The sequence below is a fragment of the Watersipora subatra genome, chromosome 9 (genome assembly GCF_963576615.1).
Source record: "Watersipora subatra chromosome 9, tzWatSuba1.1, whole genome shotgun sequence".
Lineage (NCBI taxonomy): Eukaryota > Metazoa > Bryozoa > Gymnolaemata > Cheilostomatida > Watersiporidae > Watersipora > Watersipora subatra.
Window position 1 is genome coordinate 18,250,373 of NC_088716.1, and position 21,454 is coordinate 18,271,826.

A 21,454-nucleotide genomic window follows, 5' to 3' on the forward strand; every position below is an offset into this window, starting at 1 on the left:
GTTTGGTGAAATTTGATTTTTACCAAAAATCCGCCTAGCGATGGCCCTTCAGAAGCATGGAAAAGTGAGGTGACCTTCGCATAAACTTCAAGAAAACTCGGCAAAACTGATCTTGGTTAAAGCGCTCAAAAGAAACGATGTCTTTTCTTCTGAGCATTTCAACAGCGATCAAGTTTTGCCAACTTTAATCTAAAAAATGTCCTGGCAATTACATCACCTCAAACAGCAAACCAATCTCAAGTGATAGAAAAATCTCTATACTTTTTGATAAAAACGTTTTAAACTTTACATTAGAAGCATTTAATTTGAAACAAGCCATTTGTGCTTTTGATTTATATTATAGTTTGTATATGTACATGTATCTACTAATAAATGCATGGACTTGTGACAGTGCTCTGATAACTTGAACGCTCTGATAACTTGAACACTTTCGCTCGGTCTCGTGAAGTTTGAGTTATCTGTGTTTGACTGTATATGCTTGTCTTGAGCAGTGCCTGAACTAGAATGCATTCATAGACATATATTGTGTCAATCACTTAGAATGGTCAAACAATGAAATAAGTCAATGGTGGGCCATGGTGTATATTTGTGAACATCCTGTGGTGTAGCAGATAATAAAAGGTTTTTGTTGCGAAAATGGCAGCATTTAATTAACCAAAGAAACAGCAGATAATCGTAATGAATATTGAGCAAAAATATACAAACTTCAGTGGAATAAAAGAAGTAGTTAAACATTATTGGGAAGTAAGTTTTTGGTCAGACAAAAACTGCCCAGCCGCTCAGCCGCCTAACCGCTCCAGGGAATACGGGCCTGATTGGCCGACATGTTAAAGTGTTCAGAAACGATTGCTATATAAAAATAAACTCGGTTTTAATGGTGTGCTTAGGGGTTTGCATACCCCTCTCATGTACATGTATATACCACACCCTATGTATACCCCTATGCATGCTCCTACATATGCCAATTTGCACACCTCTTTTCTATTTATACTACTATGAGTACACTCCTTATATATTCCCCTATTTGTACCACTCCCTATGTATACTCATATGCATACCATAGCAGAGTATATTGTCAGTAAAACAAGGCCACAACATCAAACATTGTAATCCGCAGATCTCTGCATGCAGAGGAATCTTTTGAGAAATTTGGCAAATTGACAGAAACTTAGACTTTCATGAGAAACACACCAGCCAGCCATACTGATCAATGACTAAACTAACCCAATCCAGATAAAGTTTTTTAGCAGATAAATAAACATCAAGTGTAAAAAAGGAGATCATATCTTGGAAATGAGAGTTTGATGAAAGAAAACAGGTTAAAGATGAGCCTGCTGCTGTGGTTCTTGGCCTAATTAATCATAACAAATTCCTTTGCACCGCATCCTGATTTCAAATGCATCCTGATACCAAATCTGCACAGCGCACAAGGACATTTTCAGTAGGAAAAAACAACCCAACTGACTGTGTTGTCTGGTTTGGCAGATTTCATCAGACCTCAAATGACCATATAAACCTGGCCAATGCGTGCTTGTAAAACATTCATTGTGTTTACAACATTCAATTCATCGAAACATTTTTATGTCTACCAACTAGGTACGCCAAAAGGTCGTGTTGGTCAATGCATATCATAGCTGAATTCTGGATATACACATATAATCAAAACATTCTGGTATGTGCAAAACCTAGATAGACAGAAAACACCCAACAACATCCATCAGTTGGTAATATTACAATTATTTATGGTTGTGAAAATGTATTTTTTGCCCCATGTAAAAAAGACTGAATCTATAAAACAAAGCCGATGATGGAGTAAATTTCTGCAATCAATATTTTGGCCATACATCTGCAACATTTGATCACTGAAACTCTTTGTTTTCATTGACATTCTATCAGGTCATCATACATATCGTCATATCGTCATATTGCCAAATCATCATATCATCAGATCGCCATATTACCGAGTCGTCATACTATCAGGTGTCTTACTATCGGTTGGTCATTATATCGGGTAGTCATAATATCGGGTGGTCATAATATCAGGTGTCATACTATTGGGTGGTCATTATATCGGGTAGTCATAATATCGGGTGGTCATAATATCGGGTGGTCATAATATCAGGTGGTCATAATATCAGGTGGTCATAATATCAAACCGTCGTATTATCAGGTCCTCATACTATTACATTCATAATTCTTTTTTACAGAAATTTTTATGGAAATTATGGTATGAACTGGTAGGTGAAAGTTTAGTTACAGTTGCTTTTTTTAGCAAAGATACAGTTTTACAAGTGGGTCTTTGATAGACACTCTAAACAAATTCCTAAGTTAGAACTCTGCTTTGAGCTGTTTTTCAACATCAACTCTGGTTTCACTTGAAAATCAATATCACTGCATGAGCAAACATTTTCGATATTACAGTTTATATAGTTTTGAGTTTTACATTTCAATAAATATTTTATAGTTTGAGTTTATTTATATTATATGCATAATAATACTAATATATAGTATTAATGTATAACATTAATATATAATATATTAATATTATAATTTTATACTTAATATAGTTTTATAATTTTGATTAATATATACTATTACATTAATATATAATATAATAATATAGTACAATAATATGTAATATATTATATATAATATACATATTTTTTATATTGGATTTTATATTTCGAGTTTCATATTTTCAATATAAAATAATTTCAATGTTGATTTGTTATTTTAAAAGTTTTATATAAAAATTCATTTTATCAATTCCTTACCGCAGTCACAAGTGTTGCATCCTTCACTGTCAGTCTTCCAAGTAAGACAATTTCTACGACACTCTAGCTGAGTACAGTTGGTTTCACATGAACATGACGTTGTCACACACCTGATGGAGCAGTCACTAGGTACATTCACTGGTGGAACTAAAAAGGAAAATTATTTTCAATATAGTATCTTAGTCTTAGTGGCAATACAATGCATCTCTTTTACTCATATGGTTAACGAGAGGTTCTTACACCCAAAGATAACTCAGTAGAATTCGACATAGCCTATTTGACCTATTTAGATATATTGAGTTTGTATCTAAAATCTCAAAGTCCATCGTTCCATCTATCCAACTTTAGCTTTTAAAATCTAAAAATGAAAGATTGTCGTAGTGCCGGATTTGATCTCGGAACCTCCCATTCACCCGGCAATAACCTAACCAATTAAGCTACACGAAATGCAATGGATTTATTAGGCAATATGAATCGTTATCTCAGTCAAAACACATAACACTCTGCATTACGCAACGTCACTAAAGCTTGCTCTAACGGCTCTTATTAGTAAGTTTAGCAAATTGCTAGCTTGCTCAAATTAGCCATTGGCAACTACATTACCTTCTATGGTTTATAAGCTGTTTTAATACCCGTGCAACGCAGGGCATTCAGTTATTATTATCATAAACAGAAATCGTTAGATCAAATTTTGTGTCTGAAAAGTATGCAAATTTTATAGAACTAAATATAACCATTTATTAGTAACAACCTACAAAAAGTTGCAAACTTTTTACAAAGCAGGATGAAAATTACAGAATCGACAAAAGGCAACACTATTATTCAAACTAACAGCAATAATGATAGGATACCAAAGTTCTACTGCATTTAGCTTCAGTAAATACCTCATTTTATTTAAAGTTTTACAGAATATTCAAACAAAATTTAAATGTGTCATTATTTTATTGTTAACACCTTCAATAGTATATTGTGTTGAGTTATTGTTTATAAATATTCCATATGGGAGCTGCAACCATCTTGGAAAAAGTTGTTTATGCTTATATGGTGTTGAATGCTAATGAAGTGATATTGAATACAAATAAATACGGTGTTTATATTTACAAAAACTTAATTGCACAATAGGTCATGAAATTTGTCTCTTTTAAATTAAGCTTGTTTTAAAGTCAGCATGAACATAACAAATGGCTGGTTAATTAAAAACCGAATAATTTACAAGTTTTAGTTGACTCAGCAGCTTCATATAAAATATATAAACAATTACTTTAATGCATATTCAAAAATTGCAGTTAGAATTAGATTACCATAGAGTTGCAGTAGATGTTTCAATACATCAGCTTGGAAGTAACACTGACTCTTTTAAACATTATCTGTAGTTTCGCTTGCAAGCAGGAAATATACAGCGATCCCTGACTTTCCCTGGTTAATGGGAACCAACAATTCCCCACAATAAGAGGAAATCCACAAAATAGAAATATTAAACTCATATATAATAAAATCACTTATTTCTTAATCGCAAACATTTTCCTTTTTTTTAGGTTCATTAGACGATTTTGAGAGTTGAGGGTAATTAAGAAGCATTATGAAAAGTATCTTAAGCACATTATACAGGTTTACTTTCCAGAAACCAACTGTGATGGGTGCTAGCGTAATAATGCTTATGGAGTCATCTCACTGGGCCAGAGTAGAAGAGGTTTATGTATTTGTGTAAACTTTCAATGTTTTAATGAATATTTTCAATCCCATGAAGCTCTGGAGTTACTAAAGGTAAATCGTGAAGTATTACTGTAATTTTTTCGTTCAATTATTATCTAATGTATTTTTAGTAATAAAAATGTATTTTAACTTTTCGTTAAATCAACTCTCTGAGTTTGAGAGACTAAAAATAAATAAATTGGTTTGTAGTTTGCCTGTGTAAACAAGATTAGGCTTGAAAGTGTTAATATTGTATTTAGAGGCTGTAGGTGTTGATATAAGCCAGAGAGTGTCCCGTCTGCACCCTATTCATTTGCTTGCTCAACACTGCTCCATAAGAGACAATCTAGTTCAAGGCCACAAACCAAGAGATAAAGACATACAATAGACAAAGACTCACAATTAATTATATAATGCATGAAGTCGGACCAATAATGCAGCAATAATCACATCTCACAGAGTTGGCAAAAAGCTGGTGATTCAACTGTGCTGTATCTGACAGATGTGAGCAGGTGGTTGACAGTAGAAAACAATTTGCTTGCTAGAAACTGCTGTTGACCGTGATAAAAGGAGATACCCTGACTCTTTTTTGAGACATTGCCTGGATCAATAAAAGCAGTGAAAGTCAAAGTCATTTGTAAGCTCATAACTTGACCTCTGATCTAGATGACCTTTTCAATTAATGACAGTCTGCATGCATTCTCTATAGACAGCTTGTTAACTATTGATAACCATAACTGTCGACTGTGATGTAATGATGCCTCATGGCTGACTTTAAGCAAAAGAAGGATGCAGTCTGTCTTTTCATCAGCCAGTAGACTGCATCTTTGAAACGGAAGGTAGTTGTAAGCAACCTATTCTTCAAACTATTCATATGTGTGTATATATATGTATACTAGGTGAATGCCCGGCGTTGCACGGGGAATAGAATAATTACCAGCTGAATTTGAGTAACTTACCTGGAAAGCTAGGTTTCAACTACAACTTTTATTAAAACACTACCTGTGTTTTGGGCCAGCTTAACAATCGTTACGGGTAATGATCAACATTGCTAGTTATTAACCCCAGGCAAGCGCTTGAAGAGAGAGTATCTTAACCAATGTAATGACTATTTGTCCTACAATTTCAATGTATTCTGCGTAGCTTAATGATTAAGTTGGCTGCTCCTAAATCTGGAGGCTCTGAGATCAAATCTAGTGCTGAACAGAATTTTCATTGCTGTAATTGGACACAAGTTTTAACAAAAAGACAAACACTGAGATATATATATATACATAGATGCATGTTTTCATATACATATGTGTATATATATACATGTGTGTGGATATGTTTGTGTATAATAATAAGGTACATATATGCACATACATTTTTTTTTGACTGATTGAGTACTACTTTTTGCAATTGAGAATTTTTAAATTATGCTTCCACAACCTATCTGATAGGTCAAGCTACAAAATCACTAGAAAGTCTACTTTACTCTATTATAAGCAGCAAAATATACGCAAACCAGACTTTGTAGGCAATTGTGTATCTGAGCTGTAGCCACATGTACTTTGTACATTGCCAAAGTTGGTGGCCAAAAAAGAGAAAGCATTTGCAAGATCAGATGGTGTGATTTTTTGTAATATACCCTTTTTTCTCACAGCTGTCGTTTACTACACGTGTAGTACGCATGGTTACAGCAGGAGGATTACCAAGTTGGCAGCAAATTTTAATAGCATATTAGCAGCAAGAAAACTTGTCTCAAGTTTTTGCATGTTTTATGCAATTGTCCAAAACAATGAGTAATTAATGCAAAGTAAATACTTGAAAAGATTTTGTTGTTTTCTTACTCAAATGCTGGCAGTCATGTACACCGTGAGAAATCATCGTGTGTAATAACAATGTGCACAATTATTCTCGCATGTTCAAAGACGGTCGCGTTGCTAACATGGTATCACTCTTGGCTGCAGATCTGAATAAAAAGGTTCGATTTCAAGTACAATCTTTTTTCCGAGCTTTTAGTGTAGCTTCGGACAAAAAGACAGACATGGTTCTTATTATAGTAGAAATTTTAGTTAGAAGTCCGGCACTTGCAGACATAAAGTTTGCCTTCAGTAAACTCTTATGACACTCTTGACTGGTTGTATCTTATCTTCCCTTTTGGGTAAAAAATATAAATGTTTATACAAACTTACAGAACTGCGCACATGCTCCATAGCACAGAAGTATCCCAGCCATCAATTGGAGATAATACATTCTCTTGTACGATTCCTTCAAGAACTGATGAGCGTAACCTAAGCATAGCTTTATAGCAATTCAGATGGCCCTTATAGCAAGTCAGTTGATGGATGTTGATTGGACAAGTGTGAGATACAATTATAATTTATAGGAGCATTTTAAGAGGAAAGGTATAGTTCCACACTATGAAGCTTATCAGTAAACAGAGCTTATACACATTTAATGAGGCTGCATGCTAGTGCTGACCACTATCTATGTTTTTATGTTTGCTTTGAAAACAAAGACTGTTGTGGGGCAAAGTCAGCATGCTAATCGTCAGTTCATCACACTATATTGACAATTGGTACTTTTCAATAGTAGATAAACTGTAGCCTAAAGGCTAGTTCACGCTGTACCGCAGTGTTTCGGAGTTGTCCTCTCGGCAATTAGTCACGACTATGTGCTCCGTAAATCGATGGCATCACCGAGGCAATTATGTGGAAATGTCAAAAAAGGTTGTAGCTGTCAATTTTCCCAATATTTCGCCATGCATCCACGAGAATCTGTTGTACCGCATCACTGGCTGTCACAGACTGCTGCTTCTATATTTCCCTTCATTTGCTGCGGGACTAGTATGTCATCATTTCTGTAATCGCATTATATAGTGAGAATGTTATGCCTCAGACTATTCACTGATGTAAATGCAGAAGGGCTTGTGATAGTGTGAACAATGTTATTACAATCACCGATTTGTTGTAGGATTAATGCGGAATTCTGCGATATAATGTATAACAGCTTTAAAGAGGTAGCCGCACTAATGATGTTTCGCCACAGATGTCAGATGTGTGACATCTGACATCTGACATCAGATGGCTACACAAGTAAAATATACTGGCTGATATTTTTTTTACAATGCTTTATTAAAAAAACACAAACTAGTTGATACGAATACTGTTAAACTTTTGTATTTGATAGCTAAACAGCCACTAACTACATAGATGATAAAAGTGTGTAAAAGCATAATTACATAATAATTACATAATAAATGAGAGAGTAAATATGAACAAGAAGTCTGATGGGCAAAACAAACATTTGACCTTGGTCGACGTCAACAACTAACACGTATTCAAAACTCCCACTTAGTTTTGACATGCAAACTTATTAAGCCGATGCCCGCTAACATGTTTGTCCGAAATTGGACAAAGATACTAAAAGTGTTGCAAAAGGCAGTGCAAAAAAGAAAGAGAAGGGTGTGTTGCAAAAACCACACTTTCTTATTCACTCTTGCAAATGCTCTCTACAGAATACAAACCTTCGATAACCTAGAAACAAACAGTTTTACCCCGCAAAACATTCCCTTCTCCCAATGGTCTACAAATTTTGACAGGTGCTTGCAGGTGCAGGCAAAAATGTAAGTTTAATGTAAACCTTTATATAAAAGAACTCAATGTTTAGCAGCTTCAGTAAAAAATTATGCAATGAACTTTTGATCTTTTTGTTGGATTGACTGCAAACCGGGAACCCAATGCCTTGATGTTTACGCACATAGTACCCATGGCTGAAGAATTTTTAACGCTTATAAATTTTTTGTAGTTCTTAATAGGATTATTGCCTCCATGAACCAGCTAATATAACCTTTTATAATTGGTGAAATGCTTTTACATTGAACTAGGTCAAGGACATCCAGTATAAATATTCACTAGTACATTAGTAATTATTTTTATACTATTTTGACATTAAGAACTTTTCACCAACATCGGCCATACTCAAACAACCACCAACTCCAAAATCTAAACCAAACATGACTTGAAATACAATTATACAGTGTATAATTTTCACATGTCACATTTTCACATTTTCACGGTTTTCAGATGTCTCTCGTCTGGGCCAAATTAGATTTAAATCAATTGCTTAAAAAACTTTTTACACTTTTGACTTTGATGGAAGAATTTAGTTTTTGACTAAACTAACAAAAACAGGTTATTTTTTATGTTACAACTGGTAAAAATTGAAAGACAATAAAGTTATTTTTAATGTTTCCTATTTGACGCGGTCTATGCTAGGATTTGTTACTGTATTACTGTATACATTCATTAAATTTTTTTATTATGACCTCAGCGTATAGATACTTTAATGTTTGCCTAATAAAAACTTGTTCAAATTTTATGGGATTACTGTCTTGATTATAGTCAGTATAACACAGAAATTAGCATATAACATCTCGAACTAATTACAGGGTGTTTTTACAAAAGTAAGTGCTCCAACGTATGACAGTTTTAACATACAAAACAGACATTGGAAAGAACCAATTTTGCAAGAGCTGCACTAGTTTATACCTCCGTTCATTATGTACTTCTTGATTTTCAACATAACATATAGCCTATAAAATCTCGCTGTATAGCGGCAAGTAGAAGACAACTTCAAGATACCTAAACGATTGTTTACCATGCAAACCTATTTAAACTTGATATAGTTGATTACAAGTACACTAGGAGAAGACGAGTTCAACAAACTTCTAACTATTGCAAAGATAATAACTAGTGATGTCATCTATAGCAACCATACACACTAGTGATGTCATCTATAGCAACCATACACACTAGTGATGTCATCTATAGCAACCATACACACTAGCGATGTCATCTATAGCAACCATACACACTAGTGATGTCATCTATAGCAACCATACACACTAGCGATGTCATCTATAGCAAACATACACACTAGTGATGTCATTCCATGAGTATTTTTGTTCTGAGCATTTTAACCCCGATCATGTTTTATCAATTTAATCTTGAAACATGCTGACAGTCAGATCACCTCAAACATTAATAGTAATCACAAATGATAGATAAATACTGATACTTTCTAGTAAATTTGCTAAAGCTTTGTGTAAGTTTATTTTTGAAGTGCTAAATTAATTTTAGCTTTGGCTTTTAATGACAAAAGCCTTGAGATTGAGAAGATAACTCCCTAGTGAAAGCATGCAATAAAAAACTTTTTATAAATAGATGCTGCAGCCAATTTTTGTCAGCAACTACCACACAACAATAAGTTTGCTCATTGAACTTGAGAAACATCAGAAAAGCAGAACTTTTAGACATTGAAAATGGTATATTAAACAGTCTTAAAAATTGTAGTAAAGTCAAACATAAGTTCATTACACATACACTCATATCCTAGCTGAAAACAGGTGTGCAGACTGAACATAGTCAAAAGAATCATTAAACTTCAGATATTTGATCGGGCCGAGACCGACATCTCGGGAAGCATTCAGGATGGTTCTGTCGAAGCCATAAATAAAAAACTAAGGCTCCAAGGGCAACAGCCAGGACTGATATTGTAACCAGTAGAGCAGCTGTCGACTCCATTTCACCTACATACAACAGAAGGCTTTTGTAGGTAACATAACTTTCCATAATACAAACCTTTTGTGAACTTTGCTCAAGCGTTTGTATCAAGTCGAGTCTTTTGATAACTTTTCTTATGTACGATAGGAGATAACTCCCTAAAACACATGTTTTGTGATTAAGTGAAGTTCCTGAATTAATTAATCTGTTATTTAATTGTATTACGGCAAAATGTGTTGACTTGTGACAACAGGTGATAAATTTTACCTGACTTTAGTGGAACCTCAACTTATAAAATTGTTCAGGAAACAAAAAATGTTTCGTAAATAAAAAATTTATACAAGAAAAAGCTGATTTTACTATATAAATTCCCCAATCCACTCCAAGCCCTACCAAAACTCGGACATATTTGCATAATTAAAAATACATTTAAGTGTTAACACCTAAAACAAATACATGTTATGAAACCTACTATTATATTACTGCATAATGAATAAAAAGGTACAAATAAAAAGAAAAACAGAAAACTAACAAATAAAAACTAAAAATGGTAAGTTTGTTTACCTTTGGTTAGCCATCGAAATGAGGCTAGGCAGTCTTCAAAAATTGGGAAGACAACGATCAGTGGAGGTGAGTGTTGTATCGCTGTTTTGGTTTTGTTTAGAATATGCAGTTTAAGAGCGTATGTCAAGCATATATTTACACCAATAAAAACTGAAAAAAACTGTCATCATCCAGAAAATGCAGAAATCATTAGCTAGAAACTGAAGTTGTTTAACCCATTTATGTGTCATATGATAACTCCAAATTATACAACAAACGAAAACTAAATACTGTACCTGTCATTTGCGAACTTGCGCAAGAAAATGAAACTGAATCAGACGCCTTGTACGTTGTACCTACAGAAGCAAACAGGCCAAAATAAAAAAACAAACTGGTCAAAATATGAAACGGAAAAGCAAACCAAAATAAGAAAGACTTTTCGTATCTCAACAAATCTTTTGTAAGTCGAAGAAAAGTTTTTACCAAAAGAGGTTTCGTAACCTGAAAATTCCGTATATAGAATCTTTCATAAGTAGAGGTTCGACTTTATTTGAATCGCCTGGTAAAATATGCTGTTTAGTTGACTAGCTTACATCAGTTACATCAGATTACACCTATTGACTAGCTGCAACAGGTGTGTGAAAACGATGTGACCATTTTTAGGAAATGGCAAACTATATTGATTAGCTGCAACAAGTGTTTTAAGCTGTGTCAGCAATTGGAACAAGTGGTAAATTGTGTTGACTAGCTGCAACAGGTGTTTCAAACTATGAGAATATTTGTAGCGAGTTGTAGATTACGTTGAGTAGCTGTAACAAGGATTTCAAACTTGCGACTAACTACAGCGAGTGACAGATTAGGTTGACTAGCTGCAACAGGTGTGACACTACACTGTCCCGCTATCAGGAACTATAAAATTATGAGCAAATTGCAATCTGCACAGCCAGAATCTGAATAACCAAACATATAACTTTTAAAAAAAAGTTGAAACTTTAAAACACTGATTGAAACCTTCCTTATCTTCACTTTCCTACTATAAAGATAGTTCAGACAGACAAAGAATTTTGACAGAAAAAGAAAGTTCAGACAGAAGAAGAGAGCAAAAAAGTTCAAACAAAAAAATTTAGGATTTAGGATTTTGTTAGATTCTTTAAAAAACCTAAAAATATTAATTATTAAATATATTACATTAATTACTGTAACTGGTTTACAACTTATTTGTAACCCGCATGCCGTGCAAGCGCATCATATATAAAAAAATTGAAGACATGCTGTTAAACAGAACTTTTCATATTTCTTCGGCTGATCAGCTGACTGTTGTCTGTTTTTACTGTCATCCACAAAATCAGCTTACTTACCGGACACCAGAACCACGGCTTATCAGAACCACTGAAACAGAATATAAGTGTAAGACTATTATTGCCGCAAACTTGAGACCTTGTAGTTAAAAGTATTGATAATGTTTCTATGTAGAAAACTTTGAATACAATATTATATATATAATATATACGTATATTATATATAATATTATATATTATATATTATATATAATATATATGTATTATTTATATAATATATATAATATATTGCATATAATATATATATATACAGTCAAACATGGATAACTCGCCCACGGATAGCTCGAACACATGGTTAATTCGAACAGTTTCTTTGGTCTGTTCCCACGTAATGATAAATTGCTATAGATAACTCGAAATCAACACTGTTACCTCGAACTTTTTTTCCCAATGGCTACCAAAACGGTTGTTATTGCTTTAGAAAATCACTTTATTCCAGGTCATAGAGGTAAACCTCAACTTTTCGTAATTCATAAGCGTCGTTATTACTACCATCAGCAAAATATTTTGTCAACGACTTTTCTAAAGGTTTGGTGAAATTTGATTTATACCAAACATCCGCTTAGCGATCGCCCTTTGGAAGCAAGGCAAAGTGAAGTAATCTTTGCACAAACTTCAAGAACAATCGGCAAAATTGATCGTGGGTAAAACGCTCAAAAGAAAAAGATGTCTTTTCTTTTGAGCATTTCAACAACGATCAAGTTTTGCCAATGTCAATCTGAAAAACGTCCTGGCAATAACATCACCTCAAACAACAAACCAATCTCAAGTGATAAAAAAATCTCTATACTTTTTGATAAAAACGTTTTAAACTTTACATTAGAAGCATTTAATTTGAAACAAGCCATTTGTGCTTTTGATTTATATTATAATTGTATATGTACGTGTATCTACTAATAAATAATTAAATACATAGACTTGTGACAGTGCTCTGATAACTTGAACGCTCTGATAATTCGAACACTTTCGCTCGGTCCCGTGAAGTTCGAGTTATCCACGTTTGACTGTATATATATTACTTATATAATATATTATATACATTGTATATTATATATAATATATATATATATATACATACATTATTGTTCAAACAATACAAACATATAAGGTAAGCCTCAAAATATATTTTGTATAACTTTTCATGCACTTTGCTAAAATAGTCCTATTAGCTACAAACAACAAGTAATTTTGGGGTAACAAACCATGTTAATTTTGTCTTAAAGGTTGACTTGCAACAAAATTCACATTATAGTTATTTGGTATCAAAAGATTCACCATGTTTTATTCTGTTGTGTTGTAGGTGCCAAATATGTGGAAATGTGATTACAAGCTCTTAAAAGCTCAAAAATGAACAGTTAATCGTCGCCATCGCGAGACCGCCGTAGATTAGAATCCCTTTCCGAAACGACTCAAATGAGACATAGTTGTACGAGATGGCTTCTGTTTACACTTTCACGCAAACTCATTATTTGAAATGTTTTCACAAATATACTTCACGCATTAAATAAAATCATGTCTATTGTTCTTACGCGTCTATTTCATCATCATTGTAAAGCTGTTCCTTTCAGCACTGATATCTTATAACCTACCATAAAAATTTGTTTAATTTGTTAACCATAGCTCGAAGGAGTACATATCCTTGTCTAATAATCATGACGATCCTGTTGGTCACCTGTTATAATCGAAAAATGCTGCAGAAATTATTTGCGAAGTTTGGGTCACTTGATCAGATTATGACTAGACCATTAGACCAAGCCGAAACAAAACTGTAAAGTAGTGAGCATCTATATTTGATACGGGGTCTTCAGTAAAACCCGAAGTGTTTGTCATAAACTAGCGCTACACGATGTTTTATATTGAGCCTTTTATTGGCCTTTCAACTTACGTGAGAACATCATGTGACAAAACAATAACCAAATGTAATAACTACATCAGAGAAATAAACTGATTTCAATCTACGGCAGTTTTGTTATGGCGGCAATTAACTGTTCGTTTTTGAGCTTTTAAGAGCTTGTAGTCACATTTCCACATATTTTGCACCTATAAAACAGCAGAGTAAAACATGGTGAATCTTTTGATACCAAATAACTGTAACGTGAAGTTTGTTGCAAGTCAACCTTTAACTAAATTGCCCTTCATATTTACAACAAATACAAGTGATTTTGTGATATTTCATCATTTCATAAAGGGTTGTAAGAGACAACAGGGTGACTCTAAGCTAAAGATAGGAAAGGTGATCAGATTTTTTAAATTTAAACACAACTCTGCTCTGTTAGTTCCGTTTGCCTATTTTACTAACCTAATTCCCGATAACTAGGCTTTCAACCATAGAAAAAGGGTGTACTTTAGCCAACTTACCAGGGCGTGTTACAAATCCTTTCTCTTCACTTGAAGTGACTCAATTCCTGCTACAATTACTTATATTAATTACAGACGAGTGGAGAGCTGTGAACTTTGTTTGGGCTTTGGAAAGATATTCAGATAAGAGTGTGTCAAGTAGTGGCAGAAGGCTACAAACTTGTAAGGGTGGTAGTTAGGCCAACCCTTCCACAAAGCAACATTTTTTTTATAGTAAATAACACTTTCCAAGTAAAAGCTCAGTTGCAGGTTGGAGTTTTGCAAAACATGAAACCATTCAGAACTACATGTAAAACAAATTCTTTCTTTACACCACCATTCAGATCAAAGTTGTAGTGTAACACCGATGCAGTTTTAATTAAACAATACTGTTTTTGCATTTCCATGAAAGATCAGTTATGTCCTATAAGTTTATTTCCAATTTATTTCTAATAAACATTTTATAATAATAATTATTATTATTTAAGTGTGTGCGTGCGTGTGTGTGGGTGTCTCAGTAAAAGAAATAAAAATGTTTGTATAGATGCTCATGAAAAAAACTAATGCTGGCTGAAAAATACGTAAATAAAATAAAAATGTGAAATCATAAAAATAATATTATTCTTGCTAAAAATGTGATTAAAATACGATGTACACTTAGATCTAAAAGTGTTTGTGTAGGTTCACACTAAATTTTATTGTAGACAGGCGCTCTTTTAGTAGTTTTGTCAAAACCATAGACCTATTAATTATACTTAATAGTATAGTATAGTTATATAGTAATATACTATATATACTATACTAGTAATATACTATATATTACTATACTAGTAATATACTCTATATTAGTAATATACTATATATACTATACTAGTAATATACTCTATATTAGTAATATATTATATATACTATACTAGTAATATACTATATATTACTATACTAGTAATATACTATATATTACTATACTAGTAATATACTCTATATTAGTAATATACTATATATACTATACTAGTAATATACTATATATTAGTAATATACTCTATATTAGTAATATACTATATATACTATACTAGTAATATACTATATATACTATACTAGTAATATACTATATATTAGTGATATACTATATATACTATACTGGTAATATACTATATATTAGTAATATACTGTATATACTATACTGGTAATATTCTATATATTAGTAATATACTATATATACTATACTAGCAATAGTCTATATATACATGTACTATATTAGTAATATACTCTATATTAGTAATATACTATATATATATTATACTAGTAATATTATACTATATATAATACTATATCTTAGTAATATACTATATATTAGTAATATACTATATATTAGTAATATACTATATATAATACTATATATTAGTAATATGTTATATATTAGTAATATACTATATATTAGTAATATACTATATATACTATACTAGTAATATACTATATATTAGTAATATACTATATATACTCTGCTAGTAATATACTATATATTAGTAATATACTATATATACTATACTAGCAATAGTCTATATATACTATACTAGCAATAGTCTATATATACTATACTAGTATTATACTATATATTAGTAATATACTATATATACTATACTAGTAATATACTATATATTAGTAATATAGTGCAGTATAGTTGATAGGTCTATGGTCAAAACAAAGATTGGTGCGGCTTCTGATCTGGTTTGAGTTTTGATGGCTAGGCGGCAGTCATATAGCTGTTGGACAGACTGCAACTCTGAAACGCCACTAAGTTTCATAGCTGATTTTACTACCCATTTTAATAACTTCTTAGAGTCATTACAAAGAGTATTATTATTGCTATTATTAATGCTATATGAAAATCTGATGATTCATCTTTAATTATTGTTGATGAGTATGCTGGTAGTTTTGTGCACCGTGAGAAATCGTCATATGTAATAACTATGTACACAATTATTCTTACCGGTTGAACAGTGATCAAGTGGTGCAATGGGTACCGTGCTCAGGTTCGAATTCCAAATAACATGGATTGATTCAAATTTGCTGCAATTGCTTTTCCTATCACACTTAGCGTGCCTATGAACCGACCGACCAGACAGTTATAGTACAAACTAGATAAATAACTGGTGTTGCTCGGGTAATAAAACAGTTTTTGCATAAAATTGTAATTGAATAAGTCTATCTACCCAATGAGTTTGTGTAGCTGAAGCTTTTAAATAAAAGTTGATATCATAACTTAAGACAGTAACTGTTGTAGGAAAACTTAAGACAGTAACTGTTGTAGGAAATAAGATTGTGTCATGATCTCTAAGCAGGCTAGGAGAAGCGCGAGTATTCCAACCGATCGGCATTAAAGATTGGCAGGTGTAATAAGCATGATGTGCTATTCCTTGGAATGGCAATGTGATCACATAGTCTAATGGTTTAGTGCGCCTGGTACAAACATGTAGGTCCTGAGTTCAAATCCTGTAGGAATCCCAAATCTATCTCTATAAGTCTTTGTCATGCATTGAAATGTTTACATGCACATGTTTACATGTCATGCATTGAAATGATACAGCACTTTCTAAACCATGGAATGTTAGTCTTCCTCAAGTTAATAGTTTGAACAAGGTTCTCTACTTTTGAAAGGGAAAATATGATGTCAGAACCAAAGAAGGTTGTTTGACAAGCTACTAATGTAGTTGTCATGCCACTATGCACTATAGCAAAACAAAATGTTTATCTAATGTTATTTTTTTCATAGAGTTATAAGCAAACGTGCGATGGTATGCAGCAAAGAAAAGAGCCAATGGCTATGTTGTTGTAGTGGTCCTGCTCAAAAGTATCTAATCACAGCTTGCCATGCATTTCAAATGATAGAAACATCTTTTTTGCTGCGATGGAACTTCATAATATCGCTTTCAGGTGTTTTGAAAACTTTATTGATTTGAGAACTAAAATAGCCATTTGCAAGAAAATTATAACTAAAATTACTACTCTTCACTCAGAGGCCATATGTAAGAGTTAGTTGTTATGAGTATAACATGCTAACAATAGGTATTAAACATGCTTCAGACTAAAACTTGTAAAATTGAAAACTTGGAATGGTTACAATATGTAGCTTTATGCCAAGTCCAGTTCTCAAATTTCATGAAATGACTAAAAGAGGCTTGAAAGAGACAGGTGCAGGCCGGGATTGGTTTCTATTCAGCCGGCAGTTCTTACGTGCCCAGACACACAAAGCAATAATTAAAGCAATGCCGAGAAGTACAGCTAAAAACAGCAAGACGATAAGTTTGCCATCCATTTTTACTATTAGGACGACAGCAGACGACTCTTCAAAATCTTTTCCGTTAAAAGCGGTTTCTGCAACAGAATGCCAATTGGTTTTATTAACTTTTTTTAATTTCAGTTTTTAAAATTGAAATAAAAAAATCTATAAATCTAAAAAAATTTAAAACTGAAATTCATAGCAACAAAAATTTGATATTTATTATAGATTAAAAGTCTGAGAAATTCTTAATTTTACTGCATATAAAAAACTCTATATTTCGATTAAACGTGAAATAAAGCCCTTGCTACAGTTTTGTTTAAAATAGACTGATACACTCATGATTGTTAAATAAGAGTAGCTAATATTAATATGCAGTTTTTCTATGCAGCTGTCATTTGTGACAGTCGAGTCACTCCCAGATGTCAACATAACTCTTTGAGGAATTAGCCTGTATTTTAAACCAATCTAGTTTTGTTAACCCTCAGAACCCGAGCCATCCTTGTCAATGCATGTCAGTATCCTAGAGCAGTTTGCGCAACAGTAGGAAGTTTTCTAAACTTTTTATTAAAATACGCTCATCGTCGAATGATATTTGGTAAACGCTGGTAAAAAATCTAGCAACACACAGCATGTGTCACCAAATAGAATGTGTTTCACAGTTCTTTCGGCTAAAGCCATAAAAGTTCGTACGATTTTAAAAACTTCTAAAAATCTTTGCAGCAGCATCACATTTATCATCGCTTCACGACTTGAATGATCTGGAAAATCATAGTAAATAATATAATCATCTGCACCGCAATCATCCATGACATACCAACAAACAAGTCGTATCAATTGTTTGCGTGATATTGTTCCAGCAAAATTGTTATCATAACGAACAAAGTAGATAATGATATTTGTGCATGGTTAAAAATGGAAGTAAAATTTTAGATCTAACGCTCTGTGTAAAAATTAGTTTGATTTACCCCGTTACTTAGAAACAGCATTTGTAAACAGCCATGCGGATGTCGGTAATCCAGCTGTTAATTTTTTTGACACTACGCAATGCCAGAATATTGGCTGTCAGAGTGCAAAGAGATAATACTCTCACATCCTTAAATATGTACCAAACATGATGTTTGCTCAAGTAGAAAAAAAATTTAGTTAACCAATTAGAAACTGCAAAAATAAAATTAACCAATTAAAAGTGTCAAAACCAACCAATCACATGCAAAAAATAAAAATAAAAATACATTTAAGAACTAAAGGCTAGTAAATAATGCAAGTTAACTTCCATAACATGTATTGTGACATCTTGCATATAGACAATCATAAAAACCAATGAAACATAAATGCGCATTTGTATTAAATAGTAATCCAGTAAGCACACAAACCGTTATGTCAAATATCTATTTACTGCTAATGTAGTATTATGTTTCTCAAACCAAAATATATTGCTACACAATAGGTCACATTTTATAAAAAACATGAATTTTTCATGATAATTTCATACAATTTGTGCCAATAAACATTTGTAGCCCTTCTGACCTACAATAAAGTACACTACAACAAAAGCTAATAATATCCACCACTTACCGACGCATGCAGCCTCTCCAGTCCAATCCTCCAGGACTCACCAATTCACTATTTTACCTGTATTTGAGAGTTTAAATATGGTTTATGTTATAAGGACATGTGAATAGCCTGGGGATCAGAACAAGCTGCTAAAAGCAGTAAAATTAAAGGATTAGAAGGACCTTAAGCTAATTGAGGAGATAAGTGAGTTAGCATTGCTTTTATAACTACTCTATTATAAAAACTTATTATGGTAGAGAAAGCTGACATTCATTTACAAAATTCTCGATTATCAGTTGTTTTAGAAATTTCTGCAACAATGCATAAAATTGAATAAGCAATAAATGGCACCAATAACCTTTATTCAAGCATGAATAAGTCAGGTCAAAATATTGAGAGTTGGGAAACATTACGGCAGTCAGTTTACTTGGCTTTTGCTATGAAAAAAACAAAAGCAGCTTCTATTTGTTTAAAATTGATTGGTGTTCTTTTTCATCATCGCAAGTTTTACTTAGCAATCCTAGCCAATCAGAAACGATCATACAAAGTGAATTACCTGTTTGGCAGCATCTTATTGTCATATTTGTCACAAACTTGATCAAATAAAATCACCGAATTTTGCCGATAGCAGTATTTCTGTTTATTTTAGTTTTACCTGTTGGTGCCTGATAGTAATTGTAAACTTGTTATGATTCCAGTAAGAAAAAAACAGTTTTTCGGGATTCGTTATTCTGAGACATAATGGCGAAATAAATATAAAATAGTTTAATTATATAATTATGCAAAACTTCACTTCAATTAATATGATTTACTTTTTAATGTATAGTGTAACAGCTATTTCCCATGATGGCATCGACACCCATGTTTACTCAGTAAGCAAAAATACTGTTGTTGTCCACCCATGCTATGTAATTATTTCGTCGGCAGTAGACGACTCTTTAAAGTCTTTATACTGTTAAATGCTGCTTCTTTTTGCTCCTTGATTTTTAAAACTTATAAATTTTTGTATATATACAAGAGTTTCTGTATATATACAGAAAAATTTAAAAATAATTAGCATAAATTTTATAATTTATGTAAATAGTTACAATAATTTATTAAACAACAAAATTAATTGTATTTTTCTCATATTTAAATTCCGAGTAGGGCCTACTTCAACGGAAATCGGATTAGTGGTTAAAATATAAACTTTGTCACTGTAATTGAATTACAAACAGATGTTTTTGTTATAGTACACTTGATCTCTTGGCTAGAGTACAGCTATAGTCCACACACAAACTGACACTCTTCATTCCGCAAGATGCAATATCTATTGTAAGCGGATCATTGCCCAGTTTGTGGTGAACCTCGGTAGCGAAAAGTCATATTAAGTTACTACTTTCTTGAGTGAGCTGGTTTAAGGAAACCAATAGGCAGGTTTTTTTATTCTATTCTTTAACTCGTTGGTTTGAAATAACAGAAATATCTTTCCATGTTTTGAAATTTCCTTTCTGGCTAAAAATTTTTTAAAATAAAATGTAAATTTTCATGTTTATTTTTAAAATTAATGCTGTTTATTTCTATTTACTTGATATTTTGGTTTTGGAGCATTTACTTGCAATGCTCAACATGTATCTTCCATTGATAAGTAATGTTTCACAATTGATGATTTTAATGTTTTTTGTTCAATGTTTGCACTTGACTAATCTCTTTGGTTTGTTCTTTTGGCCACCAGCTTGACAGATTAAACCAAGTGTCAGATCACTAAAGATACATGTAGTATTAGAGCTCTTGTTATGTCTTGTCATATTTTCCACTGATATTATTTGACTCATTTGTAAACAGGAGTTGTCCTATCTTTCAGTATTAAATCTTGTAGAACGTATGCCGATTCCAATTAAACTTGCTTCCAATTTAAAAATCAAAGTCCTCAAATAGACTTATTAGTTGATGAATAAGACTATGTTAAGATTAATAAATAATAACGAAATCAATTGCAAAATAATATTAAATTTTAAAATAATTGTCAAATAATGAAACAGCTGTAAAAGTTTTTATTTCTAGCATATCTAACTCTCACTTGTTTATAATCAGGAATTGTTTTCTTAATCTTTAGACACTGCTCAGTTTGAAGTTAAAAAACTAAAACTCAATAGCTATTCATTTAGTTGGTATTATATTACAAGTATAATATATATACACATGTATATATATACATGTATATATATATATATACATGTATATATATACATGTATATATATACATGTATATATATATACATGTATATATATACATGTATATATATATACATGTATATATATATACATGTATATATATATACATGTATATATATATATACATGTATATATATATATATATATATATAT

At 32.2% G+C, this 21,454-nt stretch overlaps 1 protein-coding gene across 2 annotated transcripts in view; it reads right to left on the minus strand.

The window, feature by feature from the left end:
• LOC137405417 (WAP four-disulfide core domain protein 3-like) overlaps nt 1–21,454 on the minus strand; it is a 75,604-nt gene that overhangs the window by 15,199 nt on the left and 38,951 nt on the right. Inside the window, exons 1-2 of one of the 2 annotated variants that reach the window (XM_068091671.1) lie at nt 6,644–6,786; nt 2,775–2,921 (exon numbers count right to left, since the gene is read on the minus strand). In XM_068091671.1, the coding sequence (XP_067947772.1) occupies nt 2,775–2,921; nt 6,644–6,704 (208 nt within the window). In that variant the 5' untranslated portion in view covers nt 6,705–6,786. Of the gene's footprint in view, nt 1–2,774; nt 2,922–6,643; nt 6,787–21,454 lie in introns of those variants that run through there. The other variant, XM_068091672.1, reaches the window with a different exon arrangement.